Source organism: Triturus cristatus, chromosome 5_1 (genome assembly GCF_964204655.1).
Source record: "Triturus cristatus chromosome 5_1, aTriCri1.1, whole genome shotgun sequence".
Taxonomy (NCBI): Eukaryota; Metazoa; Chordata; class Amphibia; order Caudata; family Salamandridae; genus Triturus; species Triturus cristatus.
In genome coordinates this window covers 961,484,669-961,506,679 of record NC_140587.1, presented here as the reverse complement: position 1 = coordinate 961,506,679, position 22,011 = coordinate 961,484,669, and the positions used below count along the sequence as shown (strand labels likewise).

The 22,011-nt window shown below is 42.3% G+C and overlaps 1 protein-coding gene across 1 annotated transcript in view; it reads right to left on the bottom strand.

Annotated features, from left to right (window-relative positions):
- Positions 1-22,011, bottom strand: part of LOC146832731 (myb-related transcription factor, partner of profilin-like) — a 485,536-nt gene that overhangs the window by 406,185 nt on the left and 57,340 nt on the right. The window contains exons 2-3 of the mRNA XM_085604175.1: positions 20,614-20,755; positions 18,821-18,992 (exon numbers count right to left, since the gene is read on the bottom strand). Of these exons, the coding sequence (XP_085460301.1) occupies positions 18,821-18,992; positions 20,614-20,755 (314 nt within the window). The remainder of the gene's footprint in view (positions 1-18,820; positions 18,993-20,613; positions 20,756-22,011) is intronic.

The window sequence follows — 22,011 nt, the reverse complement described above, 5'->3', positions numbered from 1 at the left end:
GGGGTGGGTACTGCCATGGTGGATATGCTCCTTGAGGGTGTGGGAATGGGGGTGGACCATAGAATTGTGGAGGATACATAGGGGGTCCCTGAAAATTGCCCCATCCTCTCGGTCTTTGTTGACTTGGGCGTCTGTAGTTGTTCCTCATGTTGGAATATCTTGGACTTTTCCCATAGTTGGATCCTGAGCTGTTTGAACCAGTGTCAGATGAATCATCGTCTGTTGTCGCTTCTTGTTGTGGTTTGTAATCCTCTCTGATATAAGGATATACCCTCTCATGGCTGAATTTGCTGGTATCCTTTTTAAGTTTATTGTATTTACTCTGTTTAAGAGTAGCTTCAAAGTCATTCAGTGTCTTGTTAAGTTCCTCTAGATGTTTCTTCAAACTACTGGTCGTCTCATAACTTTTCAGTCGTATTTCGATGGTTTGGATTTCAGTTTTTAGTTCAGATGCCAATCTACTTGCTGTTTTTATGATTAGAACTATCCAATCCCTCGTGCAATGCCACGATATCTGTGACCAATCTTTTTTGAACCTCATATCGTGTAAAAATATATATGGTTCGTTGCGAACGATCAAACCCTGTGGTGCAGCGTTCGCTTTCAGGTATTCTGACATAAGTAACCCATGAAGGGCTGTTCTTATTTGGGTACGTCTTAGTTCCTCTAACTCATCCCAGTCGTTATTTCCAATTGAGGATTCTGTAGTGTTAAGTCCTTCAAAAGTGCCCAGTGACGACAGGATGTTCTCTATTTCTTCGTCAGTGAACGTTAGGCCTGTGTTTTCTGCCATCGTATGTATAGTGATAACCGAATGATGTTGCAAAAGTATCGTCCAAAAACTACTCCAACTAACAGATAGAACTCAGAAAAGTGACTGAGAACAAAAGGAGACCAAATAATGGTCAGATATAGGGAAAATAAACTCCCACAGCTGCACGCTGTCTAGATGCAAAGAGGTAATCAAAGAGAGGGAGGGAAGAGGTATAAGGATAGAACCTACCTCCTATCTGATATTTAATAAACAAAAGTGATTCTATCCTATCAAAAAAGTGTAAAAAAAGTGATACTAAATAGTTAGTTAATTACTTGATTTTATATATTTTTTGTTTTACATTAATTAGTACAGTGAGATAGAAGTGATCCGTGGAGTGCCACGGAAAGCACTAAGTGTTTTTAAAATACCCCTCACACACTATGAGTCCCATAGTGTCATGCTTCATCATGGGGGTCTTCCCGTCCCTCTACGGGGCGGGGCGTGCTACTACCAACGACTGCGCGGGAGCACTGTTGTTGTGATAGTAAGGCTTATGTGTAGTGCAAGGGATGTGAGTGATTAGGGATACGTGAAAATAAAAGTAAAATTAAAAAGACCCTGGCTAGTAGAAAAAACAATTTTATTCTGTTCTCTAGCTGGGACCATTAAAAATGGGGAAAAGGAGTAGGAAATCTCAATTTTGTGGTTACCTACTGGGTCGACATGTTTCGTGAGCAGTCCCCACTGCTATACTCATCAGGACCAGAAAATAATAATCCCTTAAGCACTAGAGAAAATTTCTAGAGTCATATGCCTATTCGTCTCTGTTGGCAGACTTAAATGAAAGCTGCATCATAGGGTACACTGACCCTAATTGAAAAATAGGACCAAATTGGTATCTGAAAAAAAGAAAAGAGGATGAAGATAACACCAGAAATACATGGCTGTTTTGTCATTTGTCGGGTATGAGCACATCACCGTACTTATAATATATCTTGCTGCAATTGATCTGTGATATATTTTTCTCGATATATATATTTTTCATTCTATATCTATGCGGGTATGGTAAATTGTACACAGCACCCGTTTTTTAGGAAGGCTGGAAAAGAAAGTTGGACATAGAAAACAGACTATACGAAACGTTACTACACAAAGGCACACAATAGTATATACATATACGAAATACGAAAATTAGACATAATGGTACACAATCATACATACAAAAAGACGTAGTGTACATACTTTGGTTAGTTGTACTGTTCAGGCTTCATGAGCACGCACTGGAGGGGAGGACGCCTGGTAATAGTCACTACAGAATAGTAAGTATCGTAATAATTAGTGAAGCGGTAGCTGTTGGTGATAAGCGAGCTTACCAAACTCCTGACCTGTTTTTAAGGACCTGGCCCGGTCACAACTTACAGTTTTCAGGATCATGCCTCGCTTCCGTCTGCCTCCGTGCCGCTCCGTCGATGTAAACACTGAGGTGTACAGCAGTGTTTTTATTGGCCGGGAGCACGTAGGAAGCGAGCGCGCTGCTAGAGCGTGAAAGGCTAAAAAATGGCCGCCCAGCATGGACTTATTGAGACACCAATCCCTCACTTCCTGGTTGTTATGGTAACGTCTGGATTTAAGGAAGCAAGCGCGCTATTGGCGCGTGACAAGCTAAAGATGCCCCACATGGATTCTTTGTCAAATAACACTCCCTCACTTCCTTGTTGCGGCATTAGAATTGCGATTTTCTGCAGAACACCAGATAAAATCATCGATCGATCGCGTTGTTCATTGGTCGTTAGTTTCAAGAAACATTTATTCATAGTCTGACTTCATCTAATGACTCCCCGTCGTTTATATGGAAATTGAAGCACGAAAGACACAAAAGAGCACACTGTTCCGTGGCGCGTGCTCCTAGAACGGAATCAGATTGGTCATTTCATTCATTATTACTCATTGGAGGCGCTGCGTGCTGTACAGATGAAATGACAGAACCATCTACTACAGTGTATATAACAAAATGTGAGGCGCTCCTCAAGGTATGTCAAAGGTTTCACAGTCTGCCCGAAGGTGAGTTAGATAGATAGAATGCAGCGGGCGTTTGAGGAGTAAAGTAATTATAGCTGACTCCAAGGAATATCATCGTTCAGACCTTTGATATTGGTCTTAATGCGATGGACCCATCTTTGTTCTTTTTCGAACAGGTGTTTGTCATTAGGTACATGTTCTATGACTGTCCATGATATTTCTTCTGGTGAGTGTGCGAAGTCAATGAAATGTGCTGCCATTTTCGTTGCTCCTTTTTTGGACTTGATGTTGCTTTTGTGCTCGCCGATTCTCACTTTTACACATCTCGTGGTCATTCCTATATATTCCAATTGGCAGGGGCATCTGATCAAGTACACAACGTTCTGGCTGTTGCAGGTGGTGAATCTTCTCTGTTCCCATTCTGTGCCATCAGAAAAAGTGATACTTGTAGTTTTTTTGGTAAGACTGCAGACTTTGCATCTTCCACAAGGATGGTGTCCCTGGATTTTGGCCATGGCGGTTGATAAACCTGTGGGATCCTTGTTGCTGGGTCTAGTATGGACCAACATATCACGTATGCTTTTGCCTCTTCTGTGTGCGAAGATGGGTTTTGGGAGGTTGAGTCCACCACTGTTCAAAATGCGCCAATGTTTATTTACGATTTTCGTAATTCTATTGGAGTTGGTGTTATAAGTGGTAATGCAAAAAGGACGTTCTTCCTTTACTTTTGGTGTGGTTGGTTCAAGAAGGCTTTCTCTGCAATTGTTGCGTGCTCTTTTGTATGCTTTCTCAATAATACGTTTGGGATATTGTCTTTTTGCTAATTTCACTTTTAGTTCTTCTGATTGGTTTTTGAAATCTGCAACCTCGGTGCAGTTGCGTCGTAGGCGCAAAAATTGACCATAGGGAAGGTTATCCCGTAAGTGTTTTGGGTGGAAACTTTGATACAATAAAAGGCAATTTTTCGCTGTGGTTTTAAAGTGAGTGGTAGTCACAAGTCTGCCATCTTTAGGTGATATGTTTAGGTCGAGAAAGGTCAGCTCCTTATTGGATATTGTGCTGGTGAACCTCAGAAACTCATCTTGATAGTTTAGCCAGGTCATAAAGTGATTGGCAGTGGTTTCATCGCCATTCCATATGATCAAAATGTCATCAATGTATCTTTTCCAGATACCAATGTGGCCCTGGAAAGGATTATTTGGATGTAATATCCTCGTAGTCTCTAGATGGTGCACGTAGAGACCAGCTACACTAGGAGCGAAGGTGCTCCCCATGCTGGTCCCGTGCTTCTGAAGGTAAATGGTATCTTCGTATTTAAAGAAATTTTCCTTCAATGCTAAGCTGCAGCATTCCATGATGACGTTTCTGGGGGTTTGGTACACCCAGTCAATACTGAATAGAACCTCCTCAATTATGTTGAGAGTCTCTGTGTGTGGTAAGCTGGTATAAAGACTCTCAACATCACAGCTAATGAGCAGTTGGTGTCTAGGATCGAAAGGAAGGTCTTCTAGTAGTACGAGGACATCTTTGGTGTCTCGCAAGTACGTGGATGTTTTTTGAACCATGGGTTTTAAAAAGGCGTCTGCAAATTTAGAAATTGGTTCTAAAATTGAGCCTATGCCAGACACAATAGGACGACCTGGAGGATCTTTTAGTTTTTTATGTATCTTCGGGAGTGTGTATAGATACGGTGTTCTCGGTGATTCTTGGATAAGAAAGTCTCCTTCTTTCTTAGTTATCCATCCATGTGTGAGGGCCTCTTCCACCATGCTCATAATCTTGATCATTACCCTTTCAGTTGGGTCATTCTCCAGAATTTCGTAGTTTCTAGGGTCTTGGAGTAGACGCTTACATTCCTTGTCATACTGTTCTTTTGATTGTATGACTATGGCCCCTCCTTTATCGGCTGGTTTTATTACCAAGTTTTGATTGCTATTCAGTTCTTGTATTGCTTGTTTTTCGCTTCTCGTTAGATTTTGAAAGACATGGTTGGTAGTAGGGTGGAGATTCTCCAGATCCTTCATCACAGCCTTCTCAAAGGTAAGTAGCTCTATGGGGAGGGTGATGTCAGGTGGAATGAAGGTGGATTTTGGTTTCAGACCGGAGTCTCCCTCTTGTGTTTCCACAGGTTCTTTGTCTGTAAAAAAGACTTGTAGCTTCAGTCTCCTCATGAAGTCTTGAATTTCTTTGCATAACAGGAACCTATCCATGTTTGCTGTAGGTACAAAACCTAGTCCTTTCTCCAGGACTGAAACCGGGCAGACTGTGAAACCTTTGACATACCTTGAGGAGCGCCTCACATTTTGTTATATACACTGTAGTAGATGGTTCTGTCATTTCATCTGTACAGCACGCAGCGCCTCCAATGAGTAATAATGAATGAAATGACCAATCTGATTCCGTTCTAGGAGCACGCGCCACGGAACAGTGTGCTCTTTTGTGTCTTTCGTGCTTCAATTTCCATATAAACGACGGGGAGTCATTAGATGAAGTCAGACTATGAATAAATGTTTCTTGAAACTAACGACCAATGAACAACGCGATCGATCGATGATTTTATCTGGTGTTCTGCAGAAAATCGCAATTCTAATGCCGCAACAAGGAAGTGAGGGAGTGTTATTTGACAAAGAATCCATGTGGGGCATCTTTAGCTTGTCACGCGCCAATAGCGCGCTTGCTTCCTTAAATCCAGACGTTACCATAACAACCAGGAAGTGAGGGATTGGTGTCTCAATAAGTCCATGCTGGGCGGCCATTTTTTAGCCTTTCACGCTCTAGCAGCGCGCTCGCTTCCTACGTGCTCCCGGCCAATAAAAACACTGCTGTACACCTCAGTGTTTACATCGACGGAGCGGCACGGAGGCAGACGGAAGCGAGGCATGATCCTGAAAACTGTAAGTTGTGACCGGGCCAGGTCCTTAAAAACAGGTCAGGAGTTTGGTAAGCTCGCTTATCACCAACAGCTACCGCTTCACTAACTATTACGATACTTACTATTCTGTAGTGACTATTACCAGGCGTCCTCCCCTCCAGTGCGTGCTCATGAAGCCTGAACAGTACAACTAACCAAAGTATGTACACTACGTCTTTTTGTATGTATGATTGTGTACCATTATGTCTAATTTTCGTATTTCGTATATGTATATACTATTGTGTGCCTTTGTGTAGTAACGTTTCGTATAGTCTGTTTTCTATGTCCAACTTTCTTTTCCAGCCTTCCTAAAAAACGGGTGCTGTGTACAATTTACCATACCCGCATAGATATAGAATGAAAAATATATATATCGAGAAAAATATATCACAGATCAATTGCAGCAAGATATATTATAAGTACGGTGATGTGCTCATACCCGACAAATGACAAAACAGCCATGTATTTCTGGTGTTATCTTCATCCTCTTTTCTTTTTTTCAGATACCAATTTGGTCCTATTTTTCAATTAGGGTCAGTGTACCCTATGATGCAGCTTTCATTTAAGTCTGCCAACAGAGACGAATAGGCATATGACTCTAGAAATTTTCTCTAGTGCTTAAGGGATTATTATTTTCTGGTCCTGATGAGTATAGCAGTGGGGACTGCTCACGAAACATGTCGACCCAGTAGGTAACCACAAAATTGAGATTTCCTACTCCTTTTCCCCATTTTTAATGGTCCCAGCTAGAGAACAGAATAAAATTGTTTTTTCTACTAGCCAGGGTCTTTTTAATTTTACTTTTATTTTCACGTATCCCTAATCACTCACATCCCTTGCACTACACATAAGCCTTACTATCACAACAACAGTGCTCCCGCGCAGTCGTTGGTAGTAGCACGCCCCGCCCCGTAGAGGGACGGGAAGACCCCCATGATGAAGCATGACACTATGGGACTCATAGTGTGTGAGGGGTATTTTAAAAACACTTAGTGCTTTCCGTGGCACTCCACGGATCACTTCTATCTCACTGTACTAATTAATGTAAAACAAAAAATATATAAAATCAAGTAATTAACTAACTATTTAGTATTACTTTTTTTACACTTTTTTGATAGGATAGAATCACTTTTGTTTATTAAATATCAGATAGGAGGTAGGTTCTATCCTTATACCTCTTCCCTCCCTCTCTTTGATTACCTCTTTGCATCTAGACAGCGTGCAGCTGTGGGAGTTTATTTTCCCTATATCTGACCATTATTTGGTCTCCTTTTGTTCTCAGTCACTTTTCTGAGTTCTATCTGTTAGTTGGAGTAGTTTTTGGACGATACTTTTGCAACATCATTCGGTTATCACTATACATACGATGGCAGAAAACACAGGCCTAACGTTCACTGACGAAGAAATAGAGAACATCCTGTCGTCACTGGGCACTTTTGAAGGACTTAACACTACAGAATCCTCAATTGGAAATAACGACTGGGATGAGTTAGAGGAACTAAGACGTACCCAAATAAGAACAGCCCTTCATGGGTTACTTATGTCAGAATACCTGAAAGCGAACGCTGCACCACAGGGTTTGATCGTTCGCAACGAACCATATATATTTTTACACGATATGAGGTTCAAAAAAGATTGGTCACAGATATCGTGGCATTGCACGAGGGATTGGATAGTTCTAATCATAAAAACAGCAAGTAGATTGGCATCTGAACTAAAAACTGAAATCCAAACCATCGAAATACGACTGAAAAGTTATGAGATGACCAGTAGTTTGAAGAAACATCTAGAGGAACTTAACAAGACACTGAATGACTTTGAAGCTACTCTTAAACAGAGTAAATACAATAAACTTAAAAAGGATACCAGCAAATTCAGCCATGAGAGGGTATATCCTTATATCAGAGAGGATTACAAACCACAACAAGAAGCGACAACAGACGATGATTCATCTGACACTGGTTCAAACAGCTCAGGATCCAACTATGGGAAAAGTCCAAGATATTCCAACATGAGGAACAACTACAGACGCCCAAGTCAACAAAGACCGAGAGGATGGGGCAATTTTCAGGGACCCCCTATGTATCCTCCACAATTCTATGGTCCACCCCCATTCCCACACCCTCAAGGAGCATATCCACCATGGCAGTACCCACCCCAAGAATACTCATATTTTGACCAAACTCCTTTTTTAGGGACGCGCCAAGGAAGAAACAGGGGAAGGAATCGAAGGGGCACCAACGTCCATTGGACACCGAGAGAAGAAGAACAGGAGAGAATATCGACCAGGAGCATGACGAAGGCATCGACCAGCAAGAAATGAGTCTAGTAGTCAACCTAACTGATGAACCACTGTCCACTGCACAGGTTTCAGTCCTGGAGAAAGGACTAGGTTTTGTACCTACAGCAAACATGGATAGGTTCCTGTTATGCAAAGAAATTCAAGACTTCATGAGGAGACTGAAGCTACAAGTCTTTTTTACAGACAAAGAACCTGTGGAAACACAAGAGGGAGACTCCGGTCTGAAACCAAAATCCACCTTCATTCCACCTGACATCACCCTCCCCATAGAGCTACTTACCTTTGAGAAGGCTGTGATGAAGGATCTGGAGAATCTCCACCCTACTACCAACCATGTCTTTCAAAATCTAACGAGAAGCGAAAAACAAGCAATACAAGAACTGAATAGCAATCAAAACTTGGTAATAAAACCAGCCGATAAAGGAGGGGCCATAGTCATACAATCAAAAGAACAGTATGACAAGGAATGTAAGCGTCTACTCCAAGACCCTAGAAACTACGAAATTCTGGAGAATGACCCAACTGAAAGGGTAATGATCAAGATTATGAGCATGGTGGAAGAGGCCCTCACACATGGATGGATAACTAAGAAAGAAGGAGACTTTCTTATCCAAGAATCACCGAGAACACCGTATCTATACACACTCCCGAAGATACATAAAAAACTAAAAGATCCTCCAGGTCGTCCTATTGTGTCTGGCATAGGCTCAATTTTAGAACCAATTTCTAAATTTGCAGACGCCTTTTTAAAACCCATGGTTCAAAAAACATCCACGTACTTGCGAGACACCAAAGATGTCCTCGTACTACTAGAAGACCTTCCTTTCGATCCTAGACACCAACTGCTCATTAGCTGTGATGTTGAGAGTCTTTATACCAGCTTACCACACACAGAGACTCTCAACATAATTGAGGAGGTTCTATTCAGTATTGACTGGGTGTACCAAACCCCCAGAAACGTCATCATGGAATGCTGCAGCTTAGCATTGAAGGAAAATTTCTTTAAATACGAAGATACCATTTACCTTCAGAAGCACGGGACCAGCATGGGGAGCACCTTCGCTCCTAGTGTAGCTGGTCTCTACGTGCACCATCTAGAGACTACGAGGATATTACATCCAAATAATCCTTTCCAGGGCCACATTGGTATCTGGAAAAGATACATTGATGACATTTTGATCATATGGAATGGCGATGAAACCACTGCCAATCACTTTATGACCTGGCTAAACTATCAAGATGAGTTTCTGAGGTTCACCAGCACAATATCCAATAAGGAGCTGACCTTTCTCGACCTAAACATATCACCTAAAGATGGCAGACTTGTGACTACCACTCACTTTAAAACCACAGCGAAAAATTGCCTTTTATTGTATCAAAGTTTCCACCCAAAACACTTACGGGATAACCTTCCCTATGGTCAATTTTTGCGCCTACGACGCAACTGCACCGAGGTTGCAGATTTCAAAAACCAATCAGAAGAACTAAAAGTGAAATTAGCAAAAAGACAATTTCCCAAACGTATTATTGAGAAAGCATACAAAAGAGCACGCAACAATTGCAGAGAAAGCCTTCTTGAACCAACCACACCAAAAGTAAAGGAAGAACGTCCTTTTTGCATTACCACTTATAACACCAACTCCAATAGAATTACGAAAATCGTAAATAAACATTGGCGCATTTTGAACAGTGGTGGACTCAACCTCCCAAAACCCATCTTCGCACACAGAAGAGGCAAAAGCATACGTGATATGTTGGTCCATACTAGACCCAGCAACAAGGATCCCACAGGTTTATCAACCGCCATGGCCAAAATCCAGGGACACCATCCTTGTGGAAGATGCAAAGTCTGCAGTCTTACCAAAAAAACTACAAGTATCACTTTTTCTGATGGCACAGAATGGGAACAGAGAAGATTCACCACCTGCAACAGCCAGAACGTTGTGTACTTGATCAGATGCCCCTGCCAATTGGAATATATAGGAATGACCACGAGATGTGTAAAAGTGAGAATCGGCGAGCACAAAAGCAACATCAAGTGCAAAAAAGGAGCAACGAAAATGGCAGCACATTTCATTGACTTCGCACACTCACCAGAAGAAATATCATGGACAGTCATAGAACATGTACCTAATGACAAACACCTGTTCGAAAAAGAACAAAGATGGGTCCATCGCATTAAGACCAATATCAAAGGTCTGAACGATGATATTCCTTGGAGTCAGCTATAATTACTTTACTCCTCAAACGCCCGCTGCATTCTATCTATCTAACTCACCTTCGGGCAGACTGTGAAACCTTTGACATACCTTGAGGAGCGCCTCACATTTTGTTATATACACTGTAGTAGATGGTTCTGTCATTTCATCTGTACAGCACGCAGCGCCTCCAATGAGTAATAATGAATGAAATGACCAATCTGATTCCGTTCTAGGAGCACGCGCCACGGAACAGTGTGCTCTTTTGTGTCTTTCGTGCTTCAATTTCCATATAAACGACGGGGAGTCATTAGATGAAGTCAGACTATGAATAAATGTTTCTTGAAACTAACGACCAATGAACAACGCGATCGATCGATGATTTTATCTGGTGTTCTGCAGAAAATCGCAATTCTAATGCCGCAACAAGGAAGTGAGGGAGTGTTATTTGACAAAGAATCCATGTGGGGCATCTTTAGCTTGTCACGCGCCAATAGCGCGCTTGCTTCCTTAAATCCAGACGTTACCATAACAACCAGGAAGTGAGGGATTGGTGTCTCAATAAGTCCATGCTGGGCGGCCATTTTTTAGCCTTTCACGCTCTAGCAGCGCGCTCGCTTCCTACGTGCTCCCGGCCAATAAAAACACTGCTGTACACCTCAGTGTTTACATCGACGGAGCGGCACGGAGGCAGACGGAAGCGAGGCATGATCCTGAAAACTGTAAGTTGTGACCGGGCCAGGTCCTTAAAAACAGGTCAGGAGTTTGGTAAGCTCGCTTATCACCAACAGCTACCGCTTCACTAACTATTACGATACTTACTATTCTGTAGTGACTATTACCAGGCGTCCTCCCCTCCAGTGCGTGCTCATGAAGCCTGAACAGTACAACTAACCAAAGTATGTACACTACGTCTTTTTGTATGTATGATTGTGTACCATTATGTCTAATTTTCGTATTTCGTATATGTATATACTATTGTGTGCCTTTGTGTAGTAACGTTTCGTATAGTCTGTTTTCTATGTCCAACTTTCTTTTCCAGCCTTCCTAAAAAACGGGTGCTGTGTACAATTTACCATACCCGCATAGATATAGAATGAAAAATATATATATCGAGAAAAATATATCACAGATCAATTGCAGCAAGATATATTATAAGTACGGTGATGTGCTCATACCCGACAAATGACAAAACAGCCATGTATTTCTGGTGTTATCTTCATCCTCTTTTCTTTTTTTCGGATACCAATTTGGTCCTATTTTTCAATTAGGGTCAGTGTACCCTATGATGCAGCTTTCATTTAAGTCTGCCAACAGAGACGAATAGGCATATGACTCTAGAAATTTTCTCTAGTGCTTAAGGGATTATTATTTTCTGGTCCTGATGAGTATAGCAGTGGGGACTGCTCACGAAACATGTCGACCCAGTAGGTAACCACAAAATTGAGATTTCCTACTCCTTTTCCCCATTTTTAATGGTCCCAGCTAGAGAACAGAATAAAATTGTTTTTTCTACTAGCCAGGGTCTTTTTAATTTTACTTTTATTTTCACGTATCCCTAATCACTCACATCCCTTGCACTACACATAAGCCTTACTATCACAACAACAGTGCTCCCCCGCAGTCGTTGGTAGTAGCACGCCCCGCCCCGTAGAGGGACGGGAAGACCCCCATGATGAAGCATGACACTATGGGACTCATAGTGTGTGAGGGGTATTTTAAAAACACTTAGTGCTTTCCGTGGCACTCCACGGATCACTTCTATCTCACTGTACTAATTAATGTAAAACAAAAAATATATAAAATCAAGTAATTAACTAACTATTTAGTATCACTTTTTTTACACTTTTTTGATAGGATAGAATCACTACAGAAAACTTGTTAGGTATAAAAACATTGAAAGCTCTAGGAGCTATAATATGTTGTTCTCCGGAAGGAGTACGATTATTTTTACGTGACTTTAAAGGTCACTACGTGTCCAGAGACATGGATCACCGGTTACAGAATTTACCGACACAGTTATGGGCACAAGGCCCCACTGATGTAGGTTGTATGCACATTACACCATATCGAGTCACACTTAAAACAGGAGTGGTATTACCACGAATACGACAATACAAGTTACCTCCAGATGCTGTAGTGGCTTTGCTGCAAATCATTGACGAGCTCATTGCACAAGGAGTGGTTGTGGAAACTGACTCCAATATATGTAACTCTCCGATCATTCCAATTCTTAAAAGAACGGATCCAAAAGCACCTCCAGTTTATCGATTAGTTATTGATCTGCGCGAATTAAATAAATGCATTGTACCACAATATCCCGTGGTCCCAGATATCTCTTCATTACTAACAGCCATTGATTCAAGAACGCCTTCTTTAGCGTTCCAATAGATCCGGAAAGCCAATATTTGTTCGGATTTAGTTTAAACGGACGAAGCTTTAAATTCGCACGCGCACCTCAAGGATTCACAGAAAGCCCCAGCATCTATAGCCAAGCACTGAAAAGACAACTTGACAGTATCCACATGCCTGTTAACACTGCCCTGCTTCAGTATGTCGATGATCTGCTGATCACCGCCCGAAGCGAACCTGAATGTGAAAAAGCATCACTGACGGTTTTACAATTTCTAGCCGACAAGGGGCACAAAGTGTCCCCTTCTAAGCTGCAATTCTGTGTCCAGCAAGTTGTTTACCTTGGGCACTTGCTGTCCAAGGAGGGAAGACAGCTTACACCCGACCGCATCCAGTTAATTGCTAACATGCCACCACCCAAGACACAAAAGGAGGTACGGACCTTCATAGGTCTCACTTCATACTGTAGACAGTGGATCCCTCAATACGCATTTCTAGCAAAACCACTCATTCAGTTGACAACCCAGGAGGCAGCGACATCGACTGTCCTCCCTTGGACTCAAGAACATACACAAGCTTTTGAAGACCTAAAGAAAGCTTTATGTCAAGCACCTGTTTTAGCGACACCATGTTATAGTAAGCCTTTTACACTTTTTGTTACAGAACGTGAAGGTACTGCCTTGTCAGTACTCACCCAGGAACAAGCAGGATCACACAAACCATGTGCCTATTTTTCTAGCACATTAGATCCCGTAGCTCAAGCTCTTCCTGCGTGCCTGAAATCAGTGGCAGCGACAGCTTTAGCAATCAGACAAAGCGATGCCATAGTATTAGGACATCAATTGACAGTACAAGTACCACACGCAGTAGAGGTTCTCTTGAACCGAACACAAACACAACACTTGACTATAGCAAGACTGACGGGTTATGAATTGACGCTGTTCCAGCCACACATAGAAATCAGACGTTGTAGTACATTAAATCCTGCCACACTTTTGCCAGTAAGTGGAACAGACCCATTAGCACATGATTGTATTGAAGTCATTACTATCACGACGAAACCCAGACAAGACTTGACAGATATTCCATTACTAGATCCAGACATGACATTGTATGTAGATGGTTCATGCATGAGAACAAGTACAGGAGAGTTAGTGGCCGCTTATGCAGTCACAACAGACACTGAAGTCATTGAAACAAATTGTATTAACACTTTGTCAGCTCAAGCAGCAGAGCTCATCGCTCTGACACAAGCCTGTATTCAAGCCAAACATAAGAAAGTTAACATATACACAGATTCACGTTATGCATTCGGAGTTGTACACGACTTCGGAGTCCTTTGGCAAGAGAGAGGTTATTTAACTTCTCATGGTGCTAACATTCAACACGGTCCCCTCATTCAAGCTCTATTAGATGCAATACATCTGCCTACTGCAATATCTATCATGAAGTGCAAGGCCCATACAAAAGTCACCGATATCATTTCTCAGGGTAACGACCTAGCTGACAGAACAGCTAAACAGACTGCTCAGAATCAGACTCATGCAACTGACACGACAAAGACAATAGTTCCGATATTAACACATTGCATGACAATTAAGGATCCCGCTCTTGATGTAATTGACATACAGACACATGCTACACCAGATGAAATAAAGAAATGGACTGAATTAGGAGGGATCCAAACGGATCAAGGATGGATGACGAAGGGAAAATCTATATGGTTTCTCCCCGACTCCATGGTTCAAGTCATCATTAACGCAATACATAGTCCAGCGCACCTAGGAGAGAAAGCTATGCTAGATAGCATTCAACACATTTGGTTCAACAAACACTTGCGAGCAGCAGCTAAACAAAAAGTACGTACCTGTATGATTTGTTGTCAGTTTAATCCAGGTAAAAGCATTCCCGTAGAGCAAGGTGGATTTCAACCTCCCGATCACCCTTTTGAAGTCCTCCAGATGGATTATATCCAGATGGAACGTTGTCGAGGATTCAAATATGTCCTCGTAGTTGTATGCGCTCTTTCCCGTTGGACAGAGGCATATCCCGTCTCAGATTACACTGCCCCGACTACTGCCAAACAGTTAGTTCGAGAATTCTTCCCACGGTATGGCTTGCCACGTGTTGTGTACTCAGATAACGGCCAGCCATTCTCATCTGAGCTAATGAAACACGTTTCACTCTTATTAGGCTATCAATGGAAATTTCACTGTGTCCGACATCCCGAGGCAGCAGGTCTCGTGGAACGCCATAATCAAACTCTGAAAATTAGATTGTCCAAAGTATGTAGAGAAAAAGGTGTCGACTGGATAGTAGCTTTACCAGTTGCGCTCTTTTACATGAGAATGGTAGCACATTCTCGAACAGGGCTATCCCCGTATGAGGTGATCTTCGGTAGACCACCAAATATGTGGGGGACGCCTATACCTCGTAAAATCACTGATGTTGATTGTAATATGCTGACAGATTACCTGGCTTCCTTGATGTCTGCACTACAATCTTGTCGTTCACAGGTAGCTGCAGCTTTTCCCGATAACACTGAGGTGAAGCCCCATGAAGTGGTTCCAGGTGACCTGGTACTTGTGAGAAACTTCGACAGGAGGAGTCCGCTGGAGCCTCGCTGGCAGTCGCCTAAACTCGTCTTATTGACAACAAGGACAGCCGTGAAGATTGAGGGACGTAAAGGATGGTTGCACTCGAGCCATATCAAAAAATTTCATGGACTACCAGCCGACGTGAACTTTCAGCCCTGTATTCCCTCACAGACTGATTCAAAACTCCCCCTGGTTGAAAAATCAGAAAAGGAGAACTATAAACTGAAACTAAGGTCTAGCAAGTCAGACAATTTGATTGTTTAAGTCCTCTCCAAGGTGAATCGGTTGAATTTGTCTCTGACATGTATCCTCTGGACCGAAATAGAGAGAGAAGTAGACAGAGACAGCTTAAACAACATGCGTACTGTAAATCACTTCGTAGTCACTGTATAGTGACGTTATTGATTATGTATTTTCTATATATTCTGATTATTTCCGCAAGTATACTGTTACACATATACTATCCTATTTCCAAGCGTGCTTCCAATGTTACTGCTGAACACTCTTTTAGCGAATTACCCCCGCATGAATTGTCCTATAGATTTGCGCTGCGCAACAACACTTTCATTAGTATGTTACATCATTCCCATCAGACCAGCAATGCTACAAATTGTTGGATATGTGGCCGACTCCCTCCCTATCAGAAATACAAGGGAGTTTTGCCTCTTTTTCCGTATCCATTCACACACAATGGCTCCTGTGGAGCATGGTTTAGTTTGATCAATTCCCTAGATTCAAATTCAGTAGTTTATCAAGACAACTGGGTATGGGGAAACCTGAACTTAGTTTTGCTTAAAGTCTGCTACCCTAACAAGGAGGGACTTCCCAGAAGAACAGGAACTGATCTAGAAAATGAAGTATATGGATTAGGTAACTTTACCATTAATCTCATGATTCTGAATGTTGAATCCGAAGCTACACTAGTCTTGCCTGCCATGTCAGTATTTCCAGTTAAAGGTGAATTATGTGTAAGAAAGAATGGTTCAATACACATGGGCCATAGTAAATGTACCACTGTAATAGAATTCAGTGATCAAAGCAAGTCGACATTTAGAGCTTCTCGTCATTCCTACTTCATATGTGGTCATACCGCATATATACGTTTACCTCTAGATTGGGATGGTACCTGTTACATTGCATTCCTTCTGCCACCTGTTTTCCTAGCCCCTCCTGATTATCATAGGAATATCCATCTAGTACACAATAGACCCCAAAGGGATATCCCGATTGTCGACTACACTGAAACGGCATGGGAACAATACACAGATTTCAACAAAGGTTTCTTCCCCTACTTAGGTGTTGTCACTAATAGTAAGCTGATACGTAGATTAACCAGAACACTTGAAGCAGTAGTGAATGAAACTACCTCTGCCCTAGGCAACTTAACAGAGGAGCAGTCTGCGATGCAGATTGTTGTTCTCCAAAATCGTCTTGTCCTTGACGTCATCCTGGCCGATAGGGGCGGAGCTTGTAGGGTCATCGGATCAAGTTGCTGTGTTTTCATTCCAGAAAACGCGCCGTCAGTATATAAAGCCATAACTCGCCTTCATAAAATTGTAAGCCAGATACACCAGAATCCAGGCACCTGGACATGGTCCGGTTGGTTCTGGAGCGTGTTGTCAGCCTGGGGATGGAGAATACTATCCTTCCTAGATATTGGCTTTCTCATACTATTCAGTTGCTGCTTATGTCTACAATGTGGACCAGCGATTTGCGGCCTGTGTGCCACATCGTGTATTCCACGTTCAAGTTTTCATTCAAAATCCCGGAAGAAGAAAGAAGAACAGATGATGTTATATGAACAGATTGATGGATTACTGAAGATCGATATTTCATGAAGGGTCCGTAGGGGACAAGGAGGGAATGAGGAAATATGAATTTTATGATCAGTTATGTCCCCTATCTTAGACCCCAACGGCTCCATGTACTGGCTACAAGTACATGTATGTTCCCTCCAGTTCTAGCTATGAAGACGCAAATACATGTGCGTCCAACGTCAACATGTCCTCTTTCAGATCCGCCATGAATGGGTCAGATATTCCGTTCCTAAGTATGAAAGGCCACCGACTTTATGTGGTTCACTTTCCACGTTTTACAGTTCAGGCGAGTAGGCCCTGAATCCTGTCATCAAGCCTTTTTCTGCCTTCTGTCTCTGAAAGCTCCAGTCTGAGCTTGCATCTGTATCCATGAACTTTGTCCTACTCCCTGCACGGCTAACGGTGCCTGACTCGGCCTGTTGCCTGCCAAAAAACTGTATTTCACCTTCAAGTTATCTGCTCCGCTCCTCATCCAATGCATTCCTGTCTAGTAGTTTAGGTAAACATTCTTCCAGCTACCGAGCGAAGGGCCCGGCCTTGCTGTCTCCATGCAAGTAATTCATAGCCCTTGTTACCATGGAAGATTCCTGCCCCCTCGCATCTCACGTAGACACTTAGACGCTTGTACATGCACTAACAGTCAGTATAGAATAGATTCTACCCGAGAGACCTTTCCTTTTGGATAATACAGTTCCTAAAACATAAGATATTAGATATGATTTGGGATTAGGTTGACCTGACCCCCCAGACTTCTGTCTCCACATGTAGAGCTAAATGTCAAGTCCCCTTCACCCTCTAGTTGCACGTCAATCACACGTCATGCGGCTGCGTGCGCATCTCTGCCAAGTATTTCTGCTGACATTGCAGGATTCTCTTATGGATCCACCCACTTGTGACATCATGTTTAATGACGTTTCTAGTATACGCCTGTATTTACGCCTCTTTTCATTACGTATGTGTATTCTTATCTGTATTATCAGCTGTTACGCCTCCTGCATCTGTCTTAATGTAAATGATTTTCATATATATATTGTTACTTGTCAATAATGTATTGCCTATCCTTCCTGAACCTTCGTGGTGATGGAATTAGATTGCCATGATTCGAATCATAATTCCTTTGTAAGGAATAAAGTCCTTTCAGAACCTCTAATACCACGGATTCTGCCTCTTATTTTACTGAGTTATTCTTATTGTATTTTACCGCATCAAAAATAGTACAGGTAATTAAAATATTTACCACAAAACACACAAGAGATGAACATTGGTTTTTAAATGCAGCCACGTTTCCTCAAAGGAAAATGAGTTGCATTTCAAAATAAATATAGCCTATTAAAATGCAATCATGAAGTGATTCACTATTTGTGACCTTCTTCATGAATATTGATAAGATAGGCCAAATTGCAGCCCACTCTGAACGGTGATTTCGCAAGGTGACCTATTAGCACATAGGTTAGATTGCAAAATGTGGATCCACATTTTTCTACCACTATTTGCGAACTGATTCATTGTGCATCCGCCTCTTCCGCAGTACCACCATCTTGTTTATTGCTGTACATCATATCATGAGCAGTGAGAGAGCTATATATGGGTACACCTCGTCATAAAAATAATAGGCACAGCGCATCAGCATGCACCTACTACCAGCCCCACACAAACAGTAGCTCTTCTTGTGCGTTGCACAAGGGCCACCCCAATCATGATGGGGAAATGCCAGCTTGTAACCCAAAAAGTTGGCAATGTAAAAATGTATGACTCTGGCCAGGGCTCCCCCTCTTGTAGCTGCTGTCGGGCTCTCAACTTCCCATCAAGCTCCCGAGAGGCCACCCCCAGTATATGGGTCATTGGCGGGGTCAGAGTCCGTGCTCACCCCATCCATATTTGGAGGACTTCATCAACTGGAACTCCACGATCTTCCTGGCCCAGCGCCTCGGGTCCTCCCACCTCTTTCTGCAATTGACGCTGCGATGCTGAAAGACGCTCAAGGTCCGCACCTTCCGGGCGATGGCTCTCCAAATGGCTTTCTTTTGATGGGCGTTGACCTGTATGGATACAATAGAAGAAGAAACAGATTATAACTGCAAGTTTTTGGGAAATCTGTTTGGTTGATACACATTTTATTTACACCTAGCACAAGCATTAATCAATAGGCACCAAACTACATGTGTAAATATCACATGCTAACACCACAAAAACATGAATACACACTTTTATTGTCATCTGCTGACTATCCTCAACCCTGGTTATGACCTACACTGACTATGCCAGCCCACTAACATCATGTAGCCCAGGGCCATCCTACAAGTACAGTGATATGAAATACTGTGACACACAACACACCATTTTGACCTTCTGAAGGGTAAGCTACTTGTGCATGACTGTACAGACACTTTTACATCCAGGCTGATTGACTGGATGCATACGGTCCATCGAGCCTGGTACCACAGAATAGGGTACATCATGTGACTACGGTCACAATGAAAGGGCTGGTATGTGTGTCACTGAGAGCTTCCTCTCTGGTGATGTGAGGGCATGTGGTCTACTTATATGGATATCATACTGCATCTGATTGAGTTTGTGTGGTATGTACTGCCATCAAAGGAGACCCCTTTTGCCATATGTGGCTATGTTACAGGGATAACAATTAACATAACATTGTATGTCTTGCATGAATGGATTGAATGTAACAAAGTTGGTGATTCACATATCAAAATCTCTTCGAAAGTAACCAACTATATACACTGGTAATGTGTTAAATGTGCAACAGGCCTATGCAGTGCAAGCATGGCCGAAGGAAAAGTGACAACAGACCTGTGGGAGTAAGGGGCCTGTCATAAGTAAATGACACACATTGACAATGTGGGTAAGTGGAAAAAAGCATCAGGTCAGGGGGTTACCTCAGTCACCATTCCACATGTAGTTCATGTAAAAGCAATCAGGACCACTATTGGTTCAGAAAACTCATTTTGGGAACATCCAAGGATCTGCAGGTCTACAGGGAGATTGCTCTGTACATCAGTTGTATTGTCGAAGTAATTCTGCCCCATACTGGGCCTTGGCCCATAATGGGCACAACTCATTTTCAGGCCTTGATCTCTGCAGGCTAAACATGCTGATTCCACATGAACATCTTATTTCCACCAATTCAATATATAAATGTAAATTATCTGGTCATCAAATATGTGACCTCAATGTTGTGTGGTACTCTACTCTGAAGGGGTCTGTGAGGTATGGCTAGCTTCTAGACAACAGTTTGGAGAAGCTTGATGTGAGCTGAGTGATATGTTGGACTGTACACATTACTAACATCATCCTCAACCGCTTCTTACAGTTTACAGACACAGCTCATGCTGTAAAGCCTATACATGTATCTCCACACTTACCTTGATCTGATTAGCAAATATATCATAGGTACCATGAAATGTATACATGCATAGATGTGTGCATGCAACACAAATAGGATATAGGGCTTATCACACACCACAATGGTGATGTTGAGTCCACAAAATACAGTGTCCCATAATCTATTACAAGATAGTCCTAAGTAGGGACCTCACACTTTCACAATAACAATTCTGATTTCACTCTGGGATTCAGTGGCACATTGTAGCCTATGGAAAGGATGAAGTTGAATAGAATAAAAAAAATATTTGAGATAGTTACCTGTTCCTCTGATGAGCCATAGAGCTGGCCATAAAGAGGAAGGACCTTTCCAACCTGGGTCTTCAGCTCCTCTGGAGAGAAGAGACAAGTCCTCTCATCTGCTTGGCCTGGCATGATTGCGCCCAGAGGTGGCAAACAGCAGCTAAAGTGGAGGAGGCGTGGATAGCAACAATGCCAAAAGGCAAGTAAGTATTTTTCAAACCACAGCATACATGTACATCACATGCACGGTCATCAGCATAGACGGACATAGTCATTACGCTGCGACCATCACAGTCACCAGTGTTAGCCTATGGCTGTGTCTGCCATGGATGAAACTGCCCACCACACGTCCAACTTTAGCTGCAGGCGGTCGCCCCAAATGTCCTATATGCGAGGTCAGGCAACCACCATTTTAACTATTTGAACTACAGTATTGGGTACTGTTAAGTGTGCAACCACCACTACAAATGAGAGCTAACATGTTTACATTTGAAGTACTCCATTGCCATATAATTTCAAACACACAAAGCATCTGTGTAGAGCATTAATGTGCCAAAAGGTAAAATGTGTGCAGTGCACTGTACACCAAGGTTCACCGTTTTTGTCCAGAAATTTCATAAATGTATCATTGTAGTGTAAATGTAACACTTCTGAATGGATAATGTGCACATTTCTGTTACAGACACACGTGAAGGCCACAATGGGGATTATTGGTGGATGCTGGACAGTAGTCAATGATTATGTGAATTATGTGTAATGCTTTATGAAGCAGTTATGTTTTGTCACATGACGTTTGACTTGCTCTTCATATATGTTATTCTGGACACTGTGACCAATGTTCAAAATTGTTTTCACTCCTCACATAGGTTCCGTGGGAGGGACAGGAGATGACAGCCTTCAGTGTACCGCCCATTTCCAGACCATCAGCCAATGGAAGAAAGGTATCTCATCAAGAAATTTTGTTTAAATAGACAAACAATACAGGATTTATGTCATAAGTTGGATCCTGATTTTCTTCCTCAAATCACTTATCCTACATGTATCCCACCAATTGTAAAACCTATTGTAGTGGAGGCGGAGTTTTAGATGGCACACATTGCTATGTTAGCATAAGCGAGTTAAATGTTAGAAACGCCATCTTGCCACTTTTGCTGCTTTTGCACACGATACTGCAGATAGATGTTATTATTTGAAAACTGCTTGCTTGCCTTTTCTTCACATGAGAACTGTCTGTTGTTCCCATCCCTAGACGTGCATTGCAACCTTGGTCTGAACACTGTGTGCAGAAACAGTCAGAGCCACCAAACAAGGTATGTTTTTAAGTTCACGTTGATCGGCCCACGCTCTAGCCATAACACGCACACAGCTGCAAATATCTGAAAGTCGAGAGCTTTTAATATTGCTGTTTGCATGCAC